General features: G+C 44.0%; 1 protein-coding gene across 3 annotated transcripts in view; it reads right to left on the reverse strand.

Annotated features, from left to right (window-relative positions):
• RARB (retinoic acid receptor beta) overlaps positions 1 to 20,450 on the reverse strand; it is a 171,500-nt gene extending 151,050 nt beyond the window's left edge. Inside the window, exon 1 of one of the 3 annotated variants that reach the window (XM_030330639.1) lies at positions 19,812 to 20,450. In XM_030330639.1, the coding sequence (XP_030186499.1) occupies positions 19,812 to 19,968 (157 nt within the window). In that variant the 5' untranslated portion in view covers positions 19,969 to 20,450. Of the gene's footprint in view, positions 1 to 10,322; positions 10,362 to 19,811 lie in introns of those variants that run through there. The other 2 variants (XM_030330640.1, XM_030330641.1) reach the window with 2 other exon arrangements.
• Between the last annotated feature and the right edge of the window lie 224 nt (positions 20,451 to 20,674).

The following is a 20,674-nucleotide window of genomic DNA, read 5'->3' on the forward strand; positions in this document are numbered from 1 at the left end:
GACATACTAAGATAGCTTATGACAGGGTTCAAATAAATTCTCCCTTAAAACCACTTAACAGGCCGACACATCTAACTACTTATTAATGATCTGAACTGAGAGGCATCAGAAATGGATCTGCATTAACTGAACAAATGCGGGAACCGGTCTCGGGAGTCATGTATAGATGAAGCTAATTGCATCGCAATATTAAGGTCCCCCTGAAGAGTTTATCTCAACACCAAATGATTCAGTTCAATATTCCACTTCTAATCAGGATCCCCATAACTTCTAAAAAAGCAATTATTGCACTAATAAATGACATCCTATTATCTGTTCAAATTTCCTGCACATAAAGTTGATTAAAACTGGGGCATTAAAATACGTACCATCTCAGATACAAAATTCTTTGCGTATGTGCTGTTAATATATGCTAAAAACCACGTCAATACCAGCCTAACAGAAAAGTTATGAGGGGATACTTTTTGGAATACTGTGTTCAAGGAAGAGGGAGATGAAATTATGCTTTGTCACCTGGGGATCCTTGCTATCTTCTCAGGTCTGAGAACGCTAAGTGCGATTACGCCAACGTTTAGCCAAAGCCACCGTTCTCAACAAAATGATGCCCCACTTAGGCTGCAAAGAAGTTTTTTGGTTTGGTTTTGTTTTTCCAGGTGTGCGCTCATTTGAGTGGCCTGAAAATAACTTTGAAACCAATTTAATCCTCACTGTGTGGGTTTTCTTGATTCCTAAAAAGAACTAAAACACCATAAGCCCGCAGAAAACCGTATGTAGGAAGTGTTGGGAAGCGTGTGGGCTTTGCTGCCAGATGACCCTGGATTTGGATCCCTCTTCTGCCAGTAATTTAACGGTCATGCAGTTTTCCTTACTTCTCTGAGCCCTCGTATCTCTTTCATGAAAACGCAGACCATCCTCAAATTCCTGTGGGCGAAAGGGAGGTAATGTTTGCAACTTGCCTGGCACCCAGTAAGCGCTCAGCAAGTAAGAGCCAACCCCTACATCTCCACCACCCTCCCCCCCACACAACATTTCTTTCCATCTTCCTTAATCGAGGGCAGCGGTTCTCAACCAGCATCGGTTTTGCCCCACAAGAGACATTTTGTCTCCAGACAGTGTGGCTGTCATAACTGGGGGCCGCGACTGGCATTTAGTGGGTAGAGGCCAGGGATGCTTCTAAACATGCGACAATGCACAAGCCTGCCCTGCTCCGCTCCCCTACCCCCAATAAATTCTCTGGCCCAATTTATAAATAGTGCTGAGTTTCAAGAGCCCTGATCTAGGGTAAGGATGCTCCCTGTGCGGAGGCTTTAGGACGAAGCAGCAGATAAGATGATCTCCCACAGCGCCGGAGAATCGGGCCTGGCATCCCAGCGGACAGAAGGCATAACCCAAGTGCCTAACTCTGCCACATACTAGCAGTCCCTTTAGCTTCCGGAACCTCAGCTTCCCTGATCTGGAAAGTGGACACAGCAAACATACTTACTACACAGCAGGGTTTCCAATTTGTGAACTCTACACAAAATACAAACACAAAAATAATAGCTAACACTTACTTCTCAGAGTATTTGGGAAAAGATGGGTTAAGTCCGATCTTAAGAACGCGACTAACAGAGCCCCTGGGTGGCTCGGCTGGTTGAGCGTCTGACTCCCGATTTAGGCTCAAGTCATGATCTCACAGTTTGTGAGTTCGAGGCCCACGTTGGGCTCTGCACTGACAGCATGGAGCTGCTTGGGATTCTCTCTCTTCCTCTCTCTCTCGACCCCTCACCCACTCACACCCACTCACTCATGCTCTCAAAATAAATACTTAAAAAAAAAAAAGAATGTGACTCATATGGTTACCTGAGAAAATGACAAGAAACGTCTCTAGAGTCTAGTCAAATATTAACATTGCGACAATATTAATAGCTAACCTTTGTGCAGCATGTACTATGAGCCAGCCACTGCCCCCATTAGGTTCTAGGCATATTCCATATTTTAACTCATTTGACCCTAGGAGATAGGCAGACTGAGTATTTCATCTTTACAGGCAGGAAACCGGGGGCACTGTGGTTATGTCACTGTTCAAGACCACACAGATGAGAACCCAGGAGCAGGGATTAGAAGGCAAATGGTCTGGGGTTCAGGAGGAGTGTTCAACCCAGGGGTTGGCGGAAGACAGGGACATCCTTATGACCACACAGAACTCCTTCGGCAAGAGGCTGGCACATCCCTGCCAGCGAGTTTCAGAATATACAGACTACGTCTAAGACGGACACACAGTTGTCCCAGCATAAGGACCCAAAGTAAAACTGGAAATCTAAAAGAGAAAGCAGCTAAGGGTACAGAAATAATGCCCTCTTTTCTTTCCAGTCAGAGCAATAAAGTAGGAAAGTCCCCCAGAAGCAAACACAGGAATTAGAAGGTACACACACACACACACACACACACACACACACACACACACCCCTCCCACATCTTCCCTGCTGAGAAACCAACCCCCAGCAGGCAGAATGGCAGCAGCTAAAACCGAGGTTCCAGAGGCCTTTGGCAGTGCTCCAAGGGCGTGTTTCTACACACTGTCAGGAGCAGTAACTCAGGCCAAATGTGGCCTGCTCAACTGCCAGATTTTGGGGCTGGTGGTGGGGGATGGAGGGGACAGCTCTGGACGCCCCGCCCCTAAGTTGGTTTTCTCTCTTGCCAGCGGACCATATATACTCCTTTAACCAAAGCTTAACTGGCACAAGAATGAAACCAACATCCAAAATTCTAAAGCTGTGCTACAGCCCCCTCAGTCATTGTCTACTGACTTCTAGAAGCAGGACGACAGTGAACTCCCTCCCTGCACCTCCTAGTTCACTAATAGGAAGATATTGTTAGTGCCGGGGATAAGCATAGCACATCATCAGGTCAAAGGGGTGCATTTGGGTGGCATTTTAAGAGATTCTGGAGTTTCCACATGGAATTAAGCTTATGGAGATGCTGTAACTGTTGTGTTTTTTCTTTTGTAAGTGATTTTTCAAAATTTCTTGAGAAGAATGAGAGGTGCAGAGTGTTTGACTTGTGGTTCCTAAAAAAGAAATTGCTGAAGAAAACCTGAAAGAACAATGAAATTTTCCCCAATCTTCCAACTCTGAGCGGTCCCCAAGCTCAGGTCTTTTTTGGACATTCCTTCCTTCAAGGGAACTTTCCATCTTTACAGATAAGTCAAGGCATGTGATGGGAAGTGTGAATTCTGAAGCCAGCCTGTCTGGGTTCAAATCCTGATTCTGCTACTTACTGTGTGACTGTGAGTGAGCAGCTTGACCTCTCTGAGCTTCCATTTCTCCTTGTAGAAAATGTGAGTGTGCCCCTCATCGGATCACTGTGGGCGTCAGATGATAAACCACTGTGAAGGGACGCGATGACACGCACAAGCGCCAGGTCAGTCACACGTCAGTGTTACACAAGTAGAAGTACCACCATCAAGGATCACACTTGGGCTGGCGAATCTCAGCGTTGTTCACCTCCTCATCGTTCTTGCACACGGTGGACTCACGTCTTGATTCGCCGACCCTCGCTTCCACTTTCCTTTCCCAAATGGCCATCCCTCCTTCCAAAAGAGATTCTTGAAAGCCAGGACAAGTGAAGCAGTATGTGTCAGCGTTGTTGCCTTATGCTCTCTCTGAACAGTCCCTTCCTTCCCAGCCTCTCGGGCATTAAGCCAAAGTGCCCCTACAGTCCTCTCTTCGTGGGTTTCCCAGCCCATCCGCAGTCCCCGCGCAGAGGACCCCCGGAAACCGCTTCTTCACGCCCCGCTCAGGGCTCCTCAGTGCCTGAAAGAGCGCCCGGTACACAGGAGGGACTCAATGAGCATCAGTTGGAAAAAAAACGAGTGAAAGAATGAACTCTGCACAGAAATTCTTCCACGCGGCACCAAGATAACAAATGATGATTGTTGTGGCCGGTTCGGCGGTTATCCGCCAACAAGCGCGTATTACCTGGCGGTGGGACTTGAGATGTGTTTGCACTCCTGCCACCCCGCGTGCTTGCTTGTGACAAGAGTGTGAAGGAGAGCAGGGATTTTCATCATTATCCGTTTTTTCCCCTCCATTAGTCACAGGAGGAAACTGAAGCACAGAGAAGTTAAATGACTTAGCCAAGGTCACACGGCTGGGCCATGGCTTGATCCAGAATGGGCCTCCTGAATCCACATACAGGCTTCCTCTAAACGAGACACAAAGCTACTTGTTTCTATTCTAAGCCGTTTTATTAATGTGTTGATGTTTTAGGACAAGGTCAGCAAGCTTTTTCTGAAAAGGGCCAGGTAGTAAATATTTTCGGTCTTGTGGACCATATGGTCTCCGTCACAGCGATTCAACTCTGCCACTGTGGGGAGAAGGGAGCACTAGACAAGACGTAAATGAACAGGCGTGGTATGTACCAATAAAACATTATTTAGAAAAGCATATTCCGAGCCAGATTTGGCTTAGTTTCCTGACCCCTGCTTTAAGATAAAGGAAATTAAAACGATCCCTTCTTATGGTAACTGTACATGTTACTATAAAATCCATGCTTTCCTTTGCTTCCAGGGTAAAGATAGAGTATGACAGCCATATGTCACAGAGATGTGGGAAATATTTTAAGGATGCTAACGCTATAGAGCATACAGTATTTATATGCACTATAAATGTGTAAGGTCTGCACATTTCCTTCAAAACTAACCTCATGTACACATTTTTATTAGTTAGGGAGGTCAATATGTCTATCATAAATACATTTTAAAATTCCTTCCTACATATTCTCTCCACTGGGATTATTTATCGTGGCTTGTTCCCTGGCCCCGAGCCAGGCAGAATATGGGAGTTTTAATACCTTTAATCCATTACATGGATTTTTTTTTTTTTTAGAGCTCCATAAGACAAAATAAAATGCACTCTCATGGTCATATATGCAATAAACCTGATATGCCACTTAATATTTCATGCCCCATTTTATATTTCAGTTGTGACGGTCTCCAGCTTTCAACATGCACCATGACATATTTTCAGCCATCTTTTTGCTCTGATTTTGTGTGTTTCTTTAGAAAATCACAAACAACAAATCTTAATGGACTCTGAGGGGTGACTATTACTGCTCCCTAATATTCTGAAGGGGCACTGAAATGACGGTTCGCTGACGTAGGCCACCCAGTTCCTTGCAATGTGAACTGGTCACGTTTATTTTTATTAGGCCATGCTACACTGCATTGACAAGGAGGTGTACATTTATTTTTATGGCTCGTCGTATGGTAAGTGGTCTCCAAAGATGGCCTGGTCAATGAGCCACACCTCCAGGAATCCACACCAACGCGTAAGGCCCTTCCTCTTGAATCTGAGCTGTTACTCTGATTTCATTCTGATCAACAGAAAGTGGCAAGAGTGATGCTGTGTTACACATAGGGCTAGACCCTAAGAAGCCTGACAGCTTCTATATGGGTTTCCTGGAATGTTTATTCTAGAGGAAGCCAGGTACGGAGCCCCGTGACCACCGTGCTGTAAGGGAGCCCATGTCATAAGTGGAGGCCATGTGGAGAGAGAGATGCCATGGCAGCCTCCAGCCGTTGCTGCGATGTCAGCTGCGGAAGCGGACATGTGAATGGAGAAGGCTTCTGAAATATCCACCGGGGTCAAACCCATAGACAAGTCTAACCTCAGTCACTTCTTCTTATTTTTTTTTTAAGTTTATTTATTTATTTTTGAGAGAGAGAGAGAGCTCAAGCAGGAGAGGGAGAGAAGGAGAGACAGAATCCCATGCAGGCTCCGCGCCATCAGCGTGGAGCCCGATGTAGGGCTCGAACTCATGAACTGTGAGATCGTGACTGAGCCGAAACCAAGAGTCGGACGCTCAACCGACTGCACCACCTAGGTGCCCCAGCCTCAGTCGCTTCTGACTGCAGCCACATGTAGGACCCCAAGAGAGACAGAACCTTGAAAGTTAATAATAAATTGTGTCTTAAGCTACACAGTATTGAGTTGGTCTGTTACATAGCAATACGTTAATTCTATAATTATTAATTAAAGATTATTTTGGGGGGGCGCGCCTGGGTGGCTCAGTTAGTTAAGTGACTGACTCTGGCTCAGGTCATGATCTCGTGGTTCGTGAGTTCGAGCCCCGCGTCGGACTCTGTGCTGACAGCTCAGAACCTGGAACCTGCTTCACATTCTGTGTCTCCCTCTCTCTGCCCCTCCCCTGCTCATGCTCGGTCTGTCTCTCTCTCTCTTTCTCTCAAAAATAAACATTAAAAAAATTTTTTTAAAGATTATTTTGGTGGAGCCACAAAGAACCTGCAGAAAGGCTCATTTCAACTCTTTTAGAATCTGGGAGACAATAATTTGACATGGACTGTATACTTTGAATGCATTCCTGCCAGATACAAGAGCAATGGACTAATTCCATCTAAAAAATAATGAAGAAGTTCTGCATAAAAGGAGTATGCTAATTGCTCAGCTACATATTCCAAGACAGTAATGATTAAAATATCATAGAACAAGGCCCTTTAAAATTGTTTTTAGGGGCGCCTGGGTGGCTCGGTCGGTTAAGCGTCCGACTTCGGCTCAGGTCATGATCTCACGGTCTGTGAGTTCGAGCCCCGCGTCGGGCTCTGTGCTGACAGCTCAGAGCCTGGAGCCTGTTTCAGATTCTGTGTCTCCCTCTCTCTCTGCTCCTCCCCTGTTCATGCTCTGTCTCTCTCTGTCTCAAAAATAAAATAAACATTTAAAAAAAATTAAAAAAATAAATAAGTTTGTTTTTAAAAGTTGGCTGTAATGCAATGTCTCCCCCCCCCCCCCAAACTGCTTATAAAGCTCATTCATATCCACCTGAGCCCACATGTGAACACCACCTGCCTGTCACCTGCACACACCCTCTTTTATTTTGAGATGCAGATGTCTGCTTATAGGGTCGTTGTATTTTTATTTGTTCCTCCAGGGGACAGATTGAATTCTCCTCCCCACACTGGACATTGCCGTTCAAAATAATAGCAAAAGACTTGCAGGTAATGGGCTATAATACTCACTTGATACTCACTAAAGGAGGGTTTAGATCACTTGCTCTCTGTTACCTTTCGCGAAACATCTGTTTCATATGAGCCAGTTAAAAGTGCATACATCTGTAAATAATAAGCCTGTGTGTGCACATAATTTAATGAATTAGGACATAAAAAGGAATTGAACAGTAGGGGCACAGCAATTAGAGTAACTGCCCATTTTGTTAAAAATGTATTGTTTCCAGCTTTCACTTGGAAACCCTTTTATTATTCTGTGGGTTCTGAGGCTTCCAACCTTCTTATTGCCCCTTCCTGCAAAGCACATAGGAGTTTACTTTGCATAGTTGGCAGAGGGAAGGCAACCCACATAATGCAAAGCCGGGATGGGAACTTGCAACTGGCTCGCTTCTACTTGGGAGACCGGAGTTGGGTACCTGATCTAGTCTGTGCCTGGGAACTCTCATCCGTAAAATGGTGCGATAACAGGGCTTCCCAGATGACATCGTTCATTCTGTGTACTTGGCAGGCAGTAAGAGCTTCATCAATAATAATTATGATGATGGTGGTTTTGCATTCTAATGAAAATCCATCACAACTTTGTGCCCAGGTCCAGGGAACAAACCTCGTTCAAAAGTTTCTCTTGATTGTTAATCTGGTCTTATGTCTATTTACCTTCATCATTTCTAGGGATCGACAATAAAAGGGGGGGAGGAGGGACCATGTCCTGGTTAACAGGAGGGACCATCAGAAAATCTGCTTCTCGGATATCAGAACGAATGCCAGAAGCCCAAGGAAACATCCTGTGCCCATTCAGGCCAGTTTTCTGGCTAACGCATTCATAAATGCTCGCCATAACTGCCAACCTGAATTTACCAAGTTTTGACAGCTCCCTGGAAGTTTACCTTCAGGTGTTCTGAGTGACTCTAAAACATACAAATGTATCAAGGCGGAAACCATTTGGGATGTTCTGAATTGTCAGTCTGCTACTACTAAACTATTCTCAGCTTAGTTCCTGAGCACCTACTGTGTGCCAGGCACCAGGTTGCAAAGCAGAGCACACATACGTGAGCAGAAGAAGGTCTTCCTGGGAGAGACAGGACGGCATTTTCTAGAACACATGGTGAGCCTTCCACAGAGTGTGGCCGGTTCCTCTCTGCCTCCCTTAAGTTTAAGACGTTTCAACTGAGTTGAAAGTAGCTTGGAAATGTTGGAAGATACTCTGTCCATTTGAAAGTCAACAAGGACACAGGAGCACAGGAATAGAATGTGATGCCACAGTGATGTGATGACTGCAAGAAATATAATTGAAGTCCAGCCCACTGGGATTCTGTGAAAATCCTGGTTTAGCTCTGTAAAATGTTAGTAAAGTAAGTGCTATGCATTTGCCAGGCCCCAGGAAAAATAGTTCCACCCAGAAGGAAAACACGTTAAACAATGACTGAAATCCCCACCCTCTGGTATTCTGTTTACGTTCTCCTGCAGTCTATTTACCCTCTACATAAAGAGATAATTAAAGCTCCTTAATAGCAATAGGAAAGAAGAATAATGGCGAAAGGGAAAGAAAGAGAACAAATATTGAAAAAATATTAACGGCTGGAGTATACAGAGCTGCGTTGTTCAATACAGTAGCCACTAGCCACGTGTAGGTATTGAAACCTTAACAGATTAAAATTAAATAAAATAAAAAATTCAGTTCCTCAGATATATGAGGCCCATATCCAGTGCCACACAAGGCTGGTGGCTACGATACTGGACAACACAGAACTACAGATCGTTTCCATCACTCTAGGAAGTTCTGGACAGTGCTGATATCTAGTACACTCAAACGGCGGTGTGCTTGACCATATCCACCGACTTAACCACAGTTAATTGAGGTACTAAGTACACAGTTAATTGACCAGGTACTAAGTAAGATACTAAGACTGGAAAACAGAAGGACACAATATCTCATCCCCAAAACGTCCCAGGTTAGTAAGGGAGCCCAGTCAATAAAACAAAACAGAAACACACACACACACACACACACACACACACACATAGGAGAAATGGGTAGAAACACAGAAAACAAACTGGTAACTTTAATGGTACATATGGTAGTGAGTATCCAAGGGCTTCCCATAAAATCTTTGAGCTTTTCTGTGTTAAAAAAAGTTTTGCATAAGAAAATAAGGGGGAAGGTATCTATTTACTGAATATTACCTATCAGGTACTTTATATACACTCTTATCTAAGTCTATGGTAAGCTTGCAAGGTAAGCATTGTGGATCCGTTTTATAGATGGAACAACTGAGGGGAATGGAGCTCTAGCTTCCACAGCCGAGGCAGCGCATGGGGAATGCCCAACTCCACCATGTGACACACTGCATAGGACCATGCCGTGCCCCCCGAACACGTGACGGCATCTTACAGGTTCCATTCAGAACCTACTGCGTGACTTCTAGTAAGTCACTTCAATGCGTCCATCTGTCTCCATTTCCTCAAAATACGTAATTCAGTAACAATTAGATTTCAAACAAACAAAAACAGGTAGAACATGGCTTATAAAAATCCAAAACAGAGAGCAATACATCACATTTCAGATATCACTGAAATCAGTGAAATAAGAGCATTATGGGAGAGGCTAACAACCGTCATAATTATTTATGTAAACTTCATCAAGCAGTAATAGTTTTCTTAGGTTTGGGACCCTCTAAAGAAAACAGATACTTTAAAACAGGCAGCGAATTCCAAAAGGGCAATTTAACTTCATCCTCTCTTAGGAAGCTTCCCCCCACCCCGCACCCCGCTTTTTTTTTTTTTTAAGTAACGGATGATATAATAGTGATCCTTAACTATGAGGCACCCCCAGCAGGAATCATTAGCAGTGGTCTCTAGAGGAGGGTTACAGGTGAACTTGGAGAAGACGCAAAGCCTCATTTCTCATCTCTCACCGTCCTGCGATTCCCTGGTAAACACAAGACTCAAGCAGACCCTGACTCCTGTGAGGGACGGAGGGAGGGAAGGGGCCAATGCAGAATTCAGCCACAAACAGGATGGGACAGGGGACAAAAGAGGCCGTGGCTGCTATCAGAGAAATAACGCAGTCAGAGGAACTCATGCGAGCTACGGTTCCTTACTTCTCTCTTTTCTACATCTCCCCCACGCCAAAACAGTCCGGGGCCCCTACTCGGGTTTGTTAGGGCAGAGAACACGTTCCAGGAATTCTTCACGCAGCTGATGCAGATGACAGACCTAAACTGGGAGTGAGTCAGTCCACACAGACGATGGGGAAAAGCCCTTCCCGTGGTTTCAGCCTCAGCCCTACAACTTACTGTGTGCCTTCAGACCCACTCCTCACCTTCTCCGAGACACAACTGCCTCTCCTGTAAAACGAGGAGCATCGTACCTTCCACGCCGGATCAGCGGTGAGGGCCGACTGGCGAGAAGGCATCGACAGGCGGCAGAGGAGAACCGTGGAAACCGTGTAACCAGCCAAAAACCGACGAACGAAAACCCCTCCGTGGTGCTTCAGTGCAGTCTCTATCGTCAGAAGACAATCGTTTCTTTCTTATCGGAAGGCACGCGTGTGACGATCGTTACGGGGAACGGAGGACGGCCGCACTTCCTCGGTCACTGCCCCGTCGAGAGGCAGAGTTTGGGGATGCGGGCTGGCCCCGGTGCCTGCTTCGCCCACAGAGGCGCGAGTGGCTCCGTGCCGGCTCTGGATCTGGCCCTTCAGAGGGCTGGGGGCTTCCGCTTCCTCCCTGCCTCTCCGATCATTGCTGCCCTGCTGGGACAAGCACGAGCCACGTGCAGCGGCTCGAGTCGACAGGCCCAGCTGAGCTCCCTGCCAAGGAGAGCGACGCGGACCGCCAGCCAGGGGAGTGAGCCTGCCGGGACTTGGAGAGACGCAGGCCTCAGCTGACAGCGTGTGGAGCAGAAGACCTGCCCAGCTGAGCCCGGTCCATCTACAGACTAATGAGATAATAAATTGTTAGGCCACTAAGTTTCGGGGGGCGGCTTGGCACGGAGCAGGAAGTCACGGGAACAATGATCGAGAGATAAGCGACCGTTTTCTTAAAAGCCAGTCTAATCAGACCCACCCCAAAAGAACATCATTTAACAAACACTCCGGAAATATCCACATAAGGGTCTTCCAGAAGCAACTTTGGAAGGTACGCGCTCATTCCAGCGCTCCCTACACCACGTTTGGAAATTACCCGTGAGGCCTCCACTCGGGAAAACCTCTTGCCTGCTCCTGTGGCAAAGATGTTCCACCCGCCCGATCCCTCACCTGCAGCAGCTGGTGGTTCTCGGGGGTGTTTCAGTTCTTTCCGTGATCAGACTCACGTTCAAAGTCCCGAGGAGATACTTGTGTTGGTGTTATATAAGAGGGTTGTGTCACAGGGACTTGTGTATGCAATTTCTCCAGACATTAGGAGTCCAGAGAGAGCAGGGACAGGGTAGGAATCATGTTGGTGTCACCCAGAGAACATATCAGGGAGCCTGGGACAAGGCAGACACCCAAGAGCTGTTTGGTGAGTGACCCCACAAGATCGAATCCACCGGTGAGCAATGAAAACGGACTGTACCCCTGACAGCATCTCTGGGTGAAGTCGCACTGTGACACTTTCATAGGTGACAAGGCTCCCCTGTAAAAGTCGGTCCCCTGTAGTAAATCTGGGGGCTTGGTAAATGGATGCCACCGAATCAGGGCCCGCGTTACCCAAATGGTGACAGAAACGGGACGGACTGTGACCCAGGTTATGAGCCACAGACAGAGGAACCTTTTCGTCGAGGAAAAGAGGTACCAACTAAAAAAGCAGGTTCGCTATGAGCAGAGACACGTGAGCCACAGGTGTCATGCTGGAGTCAGAGCACGAGTCTACTCCGTGGCTTCTGTTTTGTTTTCTGGGCGAGAATAGACTCCTCATTTACATGAGCTCTGATCTTTCTACAAATCCTGCACCATAGACATCATCATTCCCATTTCATAGCTGTGGAAATCGATCCTGGGTCAAGGCGGGCTACTTTCATTATCTCAGACCATCGGGCAGTGGCAGGGAATACAGGTGGAGAGGTACATGGGAGGGTACGAGATGTGAGTGGGCACGCAGAGCAGAAGCAGTAAAACTTTCAGAGAGTGACAGGTCTTCACAGCCTCTGGTCTGAGAGCAAGAAAATCATTATACCTTCTTGTGGTATAGGTATAGAGCTCTGGATGGACAGGTGATAGGAGAACCTTTGCAAGAGTACGTGCAACTTGCGGCCACCAGAAGCCCAGCATGGGTTTCTGGAAACTCTTGCCCAAGTAGCAGAGAGATGCCCTGTTCATCTACATCCTCCAACTTTCTCTGCAAATCCAAACCTGTTCATCCTATCTCTAATTCCTATTGTTCCCTCTGATAAGCAGGGCCCCAGTGAACAATTAAAGCTTTCAATAAATAATCTCTAAGCACATTCATTTGATTGACTGTTATTTGATACAGCAGTTAGTTTCAATGGGGCAGTTAATATTGATCACATAAAGTACTCCAGACAAACATGAAACAGTTCCAGAACTCCATGGATTATTACCCTTTATCTGCCAGTCATCTGGGTTACTTGTAATGGTCACGGAATTTAAAATCAATAATAACAATTAGTGTTCTGTACACCAAAACGGATGAATCATGTGAAATGGGTTTTCATATAAAATCAAAGGTAAGGCAGACTGCATGCACCCTGGAAAAAGGCTCTCTGAATTTCCGGTACACATTTGGCAAGGTACTTTCGGGCAAGTGTTCCAAACAGGCAGCAGGAGAGAAAGAAAGGTATTTAGGAGCAGAGGTGGCTATAAAAGCCCACGTGAAACCCCTGACAGTCCTCATCCAAAGAGATGAAGTATAAAAGATAAAAGTGACCAAAAGGAGTGCTAACAAGCATAGTGAAATTAATGGGACTGGCAATTTGCTTCCTCTGAGATGCGCTTCTAGCTACCTTTTTCGGCTTCTGATTCATAGGCATTAATTGTGATTTTTTCGTAATAAAGTGGCAGCAACGCTATTTTAGCACCATGGCACCAGTGCTGTTAATGTCTGGATAATTAAAATGCAAAGCAACAGAGAAACGTTTCATCATTAAACTGTAACCAGCGCACTATGTGAAATCATCCATTCCAAAGACTTGTTTTTCATCAATTATTTGTTATTTATCTGATGTAAATATAAGAAGGACTAATTAAAATGTATGCCTTTTTATACAGCTTCTTGTCATTAAAGCCAATGAAAGCATTCTGAGGACCATAATGAAATAATTATGTTTGCCTTTAAGAATTCTCTTCAATAACACATGGCAGTACTGAGCTAAATTAAAACATCAGGAACTAAATTTCACTTGCCTCCATTTCCATTTTAGTTAATTATACCCCCAAGCTTTTCAATAGACCAGACCCTAAAAAATCTTTTGAAGCTGAAACAGGCTTCAGATCACCAGCCTTTTTATAATTATGGACCTTGATAACAAGACATAGGTACCGTAGCCCCAAAAGCTTTACAATTTTTGAGAGGAGGCGTGGGTTAGACGAGGTCTTCATTTGCTCTGGAAATCAGAGAAAAACTGAGATAAACGTGATCCAAATCTTCTCCTCCCAGTTAACGGATGTCCCCGTCTTATCTGGTCTTGCCTGCATTATTTCTACCCGAGTATTTTGGATTCAGCTATTTGGATTTTTCTGATTTGGTAAACTGTGATCTGTGGTGAACGGTAATTGATCAATAATAACAAAACCAAACATTTCACTACATCTGAGTCAAATTAGGAGAGTAACCCCTTATTCAATACTTAAAACAACAACAACAACAATTATCTTTAAGAAAAGAGTAGACTCACGAGAACCTATAAACTTGAAAAAATAAAAACCGGCTCTTTCATTCAAGTTTCTCCCCCAGACCTCAAATCACAGGTACTTGCAAAGGCAAGAATAATGTGAGTTTAAGAAAAAAGGAAGACCGAAAGAGGAGAGCAAACACTGCTGGGGGCTGTCAGGGCTGGTGGCAAATGAAATGGCTTTAGCAAAGCTGTCTGTCATATGATGCGGATGGGGGTGGGAACTTGGTACTTAGGAAAGTAAATAGGAATACCAGGGATTAACTCTGACAATGTGAATTCCTTCCCATTTTGTTATACAGAGGCAGTTGGCGGGGTTCATGGGGGATAGGATTTGGGGACTGCTGCAGAGACCTTCTCCAGACACATCAGAGGGAAACTGTGGACAGCTGGGAAACAAGGATCTATTCTAGGACAACATAAAATTGCAATTATACTCTCAGAATCTGCTTTTATTAAAATCACTCCCACCCAAGTGACTCTTTGTTCTGTTTAGAGAAATTTCCTTTGGGGCGTGAGGGACGTACGTGGTCACCCACTGTCACTCCTGTTAAAATTAGCTTTCCTCGTGCCTCCACCCCCCCCCCCCCCCCCACCGCTGGTTCAGTGTGTCAGCAATGGGGGAGGCCTGGAGACTCCTGGAATCCATGTGCCCTGACTAGAGGAAATGCTTGGCCAGGCTGGCTTGCCTGGCTGACGTCAGTTCCTGTTATCCTCGCCTTATCGTGCAGGGGACCAAGAGTCTTATCTTACTGAATGGCCCCCCTTTCAGCTCCCCACCCTGCAAGTCCAGAGAAAAAAAGCAAGTCAGCAGTTCCATTGCCTGTTTGAATTCTCCTCTAAGAAGCTCTGAAAGCTCAAGATAAATAATATAATACCTGCAGAGTCACCCTTACTGCTTCCTAGGTCGGGAGAACTTGCACAACTTTATTTTTGATTCATTTAAAGGGGTTCGGGGGTGTGGGGTGAGGCGGGGATTATGGTTCTTAACGACGAAGTAAGGAAGCCAGAAAGGAAAAGAGGAGAATTCGGGGCAACATATTGACTGATGAGGTTGTGTCATTAGATCTTACAGATGGGGAAGGTTATCTCATGTCCTATTTAACAAGAGGTACTTAGGCCAAGCCACTTACAGACAGGATACTGATAAATCTGGAACCTGAGTTCACTCCACTCTCCTCTCTCCATCACCGCCCGTTTCAACTTTTTAAGGAGAAGCTAGCCAAGAACTGATACAGCTTTGTTCATAGTAATTCAATTTAATAATTCTCTCCCTCCCCCCACTCCCAATACATACAACACGCTGGAATGAGAACCACAGTCATTGTACTTAAATCAGGTTTTGCAGGGGATGCCTTCTACTTACAGAACTACAGTGTGCCACAAAAGGAATTCATGTTCAGAAGGATGACCCAGAAGCACAAGGCGATCTTCAGTCATAATGGAAAAATTAAGCTGTGAGCGCTCTAGCTATATTGACCAGAGAATCCAAACAAAGACATTCTGTGCCACTCCTGGGTTCAAGGGGCAGCCTTGGAAATCTCGTAATATTGAAATATCTGGCATATTTCAATGATTTATGTGGGAATTGTGGCAGTATATCTGAAAGTGGGTTACTCTAGAAAATCAGAGACGTACGATTGCCCTAACTACACTATAATCTGAAAGGCAAGATCCTACATTAATATCTTTTGGAAAGGTTTTCAGCCAAGATTTTTCTGATTAACCTTCCTCAAAAGCTCCCATTTCTGAAAGAATGTATTTAATTGATAGTTAACTGAATCTCTAGTAGAACATTTAAAGTAGAAAAATGTCATTTAAAGATAAATTTATTGGCACTTACATGTAACTCAAACTCTATAGGATTCTTTTTAAGATGTTCTAAAATGAATACTGCATTTATTGTTTAATAAGCCCTATGTGATTTGAAGAGCGTTTTATATTTTGCACCTTGGTTTCACATCTCCATCTTTCTCCTTGAGAGTAACTCTCTGATTTAAAAAATTCCTAGCCTTTTATAAAAAAAAAAAAAAAAAATCTGATTTCAAAGATTATAAATGCCTTGAGAGCAGAAGTTACAATCTTTATCATTCATCGTGTATTTCTCTTCCGAGATAGTTTACTGATGCTTGTGGAATGTACAAAAGGGAAAACGGTAAGATTTTCTTCCCTTTTCAATCATCCCAGGGGCTTAATATGTTGAAGGCAAATTACAAGCATCTGATATCCAGAAGAACTTTCTTTTACTTTTTTGTTTTAAAGAAAAGTTCATGACAATACTGACTGGTTATATATGGTCAGAGCCAGGCTTCCAGAAATGAGAAGAAAACTTTTGATTCAGATCGGTTAGCCTATCAGAAATGGCCATTCTGGTCATTTATCTAATTAGGACAAAAAAAAAAAAAAAAAAAAAGGCCTCTTTCAAAACAACGGCTTTGCATTTGGACTGGCAAATCAAATTCTAACTGGCGCTTCCAGACCAATTCCATAGCCGAAGTTTAAGCGGACAGACGTGTACCTCTCCTGTTTTATTTTCTGGAATCTACAATTTTCTGGCGATAAAATTTAAACTCATGTGTTTTTTTTTTTCCTTCTAGTTTACACATCAATACCTCCCTACCCAAAGTACCAAGTTATCAGCATGTGTACAAAATTTTAGTATTTCTTTTTTTTTTTTCCTACAGGGAAGGAAAACTTAGTGAAATTTCCGCTTATTTTCAGACGACCCTATCCTGCACTCTGAGATGTAAGCAAAAGTCCCTTTTCTTTCTCCTTTCTGATGGTATTAGTTACCACTGTCATGTGGCTGAGAAGCAGAAAATTATGTCCTACTTTAGAAAAACAATTGAGCCTTTTCATCGAAATATTTATTCAAAACCCCATTCAATTCATACGGTGGCTGTCAGTCTTTACTTAGTCTCTCTTTCAGTGGGTATCTTTGATTTTGCCACTTTGACCCCAATTTATATCTCACTAGGAGAGGATTTGGATACTGTTTAATACTTAAAATTCAGGTCCCAGGGCTTTGAGAAGGGAACTTTTCTTCCTTCCTTAATCACACATCACTGTTTGTTTTTAAAACAGATTTCTCCTCATTAATGGGCAAAATACTATTTCAAAAAGAAAATATTTCTTTTCTCTTTTTTCTTTTGATGTGCTGAGTATGTAGAGGACAGGGAAGAAGGCCAAGAAGTTGTCACACTCATGATTTCACCGAAAGCAACTATATTTAGACCACAAATATTAGGATTTATCCTATGCCCACTGAGCAATTAATGCTGAAAACATCTGGAGCAGGCCCTAAAACCAAGATAATCCACGAGGCATCTGAATACAAACTTTGTGACTATGATACCTTCCAGGGGCAGTCTTAAATCGTATTATTTATACCACATTCCCTTAGTAGCCCGCTAATCCTGACTTCAAATTTTTATAACAAGCAATTCACAGGCCCTACTCAAACCGGTAGCTGGTTCGCATGCCATTTTCTGTCATTAAAATTACAAAAGAAACTAAAAAGAATATTCTAACACCTTTCAAAGACGGCTTCTGGTGCGTTTTACATGCAAAGGGTTTACTCTGATTACTACACACACACACACACACACACACACACACACACACACGAAAAAACAGAATCTCAAGGCAGAAAATACTTTTGGTTGGATTTAGTACGATTTTTTTTTCTCCTTGCCCACTGTTTCCTCTGTGTTAAGAGCGTAAACAGATCTGCTTCTCGTCAAAACAGTCATTAAGTACAATGGAAAAGCTTGTGGTTTTTATGCTCTTTTTTATCCAAACGAAGCCCTAATATGCTTTTATTTCACAAGTCCTAAGTAGCTATGCCACCCTGAACCAAACACCATGTGGCAGACATTTGTTAGAATTTTTATTTATGCTTAAAAACTTAATCTCCTGAACAACTAAACGCAGGGTCATAAAGTGGTTTATGGAGGATAAAGCAACTCTCTGCAGGGGCAAAAGCAATTTTTACAATTTATTCATTTAGCCTATAGCTGGGGTGTGCTTTTCCAGCCCTTGCGAAATTGACCACAATAAACACTAATTGCTTTGCTTACAAAAATAAGACACTGGAATTTCTGAAATCCCTTTGTCAAATGCCTTTATTTACTTTTTCTAATGCAAGTTTCTTTGATTAGCTGAACTTTGCTGTTATCGACACTTCTTGCTTATCGGCTGGCCCTAGGCAAATGACACATTCACCACTCGCTCTCCTCAGATAAGGCAAATCCCTTGTTTAACTTGTTCAAGAACAAACAAAGCTTTTCCCCCTACTCCTACAACTTAATAGGCATGTTTGGAGGGTTAATTACAAAGGGAGACTGTCTACTTGTAAAGGCTCTATTAAGTCTAATAGCTTTCCGCCAAGGGTCCTGAACATTTTTTTCCCCTTCGTTAAAAAATATGTCTTACAGAACTTTTTCTTGTACCAAAAAGTTTTCTCAAGAGCTCCGGTTCCCTGAGATTCCAAGTGAAATTGTTCACATTGTTTTAACTGCTACAGAGGACAGGTCTCAAAGATCTGTTGGTGGGTTGTACAATTATTTTGTAACTCAGTTTCTTTGACTTCTTCAGAAAGAACACAGGCAGCAGGAAAGAGAAGGCATTTGAGATGAAGACGCCTTCTGAAAATTATTTTCTTTTTGCCCTGGTTATGGCTCTAACAAATATTAAGTCAGACAGCCAATCGGTTGGCATCAAATGGTTATTGATTTTTCGGCTACAAACCTGTTGATTTCCTGGCCCAAGAAGCAAGTCTTTATTGCTAAGAAAAAGTTTCACAGAGAGCAATTTAAATCTGGTCACTGTCCCCGCTCTCTCCCTTTTCTTCTCCCTCTTTACATAAGCCACCATGTTATTAGGAAAACTCAATTTCTTCCAGTTAAACTTTGACCTCTTTGAAAACAAAGATTTAAAATGTCATTTTCAGGCTAATGCGCCAATGAATTGTCAAATAAAGTACTAAAAACATTTTGATAGATAGCTGAGCCATTTATCTAAATCACTGTCAGGGGGGCGATGCATCCTGCAGGCTCCCACCACAGCCACCCGAACGTGGGATTTTCTGGGACTTCTGGTCATTTCTCAAGCCTGCAGCCACACTACTGTTGACCAGATGCGTGCCTCGGCATCGTGTCAGGATCAGATAACCAAATAGTCAATATTTTTTTAAAAAACTGGGCTACTCCACTTAGATTTCCTTCCCTTTAAATGATGTCCAGGTTCTGGGCTGAATTGCAAGATATGGAAATAATGGATGGCTCAGCCCAAGGGGTGTTCATTGCCAGTAGTTTTCTAGCAAAACAGCAACTTCTTAGAGCAACAAAGTGACTCGGAAAGGTGGCAGCAGGGTCAATGCTAAGAAATATTGCCTTTCCTTAGCAAGGAAAACATTGGAAGCAGCAGCTTTAACGGGTGGTTTATGAACTGCAAGAGCAGGAGCCACCCTAATTAGGCTAAATTCCTTGCAAGGACGATGTCATATTTTAATTACTTTGGACTGCTGAAACACACAAGGGGGGGATATATACAACTAGCAGCTAATCCAAAGAACAGCAAAGTTAAATTCCCCTCTGCATACATCTTAGTAAAAACTGCACAATGTGTCAAATTGCCTTACTTGAAGAATGTTTCAAAGTCCTGTGGTCACACTCTACTTCCCCCCCTCCCACCCCCCCCACTCCATGCATCTTTTTAAAACTGTTTTCAAGAGACTGTAAGGTTGGTAAGGAGAGGAGCGGGGGGTCGGGAGGGGCTGTTTGGGAAGAAAACATCTAACAGGAAATTTTCAGCAAGAGGGAATCAATATGCACGCCAGCATATCACACCCTTTCAGCATTAAATCATTAAATCCTTTGTCTTGCTACCAATGCAGTTTGTTTCCAATGTCTTTATTGCATGCAAGAGAGACAATTCATTTTTTTTTTTCTTGGTAGAAGAAGGGAAAAAATAAACCTACATTGAGCAGTGTGCCGATGCTGCCATTCGGTTTGGGTCAATCCACTGAAGCATGCTTTGAGAGCTTTCTCCTGGAGCATGCAGGAAGACGGACTCGCAGTGTAGAAATCCAGGATTTGCCCAGGACTCACTGACAGAACATCCATACAGTCAAACATGATCTCCCCTGCACCGAATGTCTGCAAAAGTGCTTATCCTCTAGGTGTGGAGGCAAATGGCATAGAAAAGTCCACCCAACTCCATCAAACTCTGCCCCTTTTTTGGCACGTAGGCTGTTGGTCTTTTTCCCAGCCCCGAATCATGAATTATGACAGACAAGCCAGCTAAAAGCCTGTAATTGATCCAAATGATCATTTACCATTTTCCAGGCTTGCTCGGCCAATCCAGCCGGGGCGGGGGTTCCCAGAAAGATCCCAAGTTCTCCTTCCAAGCAAATGCCTGCAAAAAGCCTTCCGAATGCGGTCCGGATCCTACCCCGACGGTGCCCAGACAAACCCTGCCCGGCTCGCTCGCGTCCTCGGCATCCCAGTCCTCAAACAGCTCGCATGGGGGAATTCTGGTCCCCCCTTTGGCAAAGAATAGACCCTCCTGCCTCTGAACAGCTCACTTCCTACTACTTCTGTCACACAGAATGAAAGATTGAATTGCCTAATATATGCGAGTGAACTTTCGGTGAACCCTTCCCGGGCTGCTAACCTTCAAATGACCCAACGAGTCTGACATCACCAACTCCCAGGATTCTCACAGAGCTTAAAAACTCCCAGCAGCCCTGCAAAAGCAGACAGCCAGAGAGGCAGCGGGCGAGCGCGCAAGCCGCCTCTTTCTTTCCCATTTCTCACCTGAACAACAATGCAAGAAGTGCTT

The sequence above is a fragment of the Lynx canadensis genome, chromosome C2 (assembly GCF_007474595.2).
Source record: "Lynx canadensis isolate LIC74 chromosome C2, mLynCan4.pri.v2, whole genome shotgun sequence".
Lineage (NCBI taxonomy): Eukaryota > Metazoa > Chordata > Mammalia > Carnivora > Felidae > Lynx > Lynx canadensis.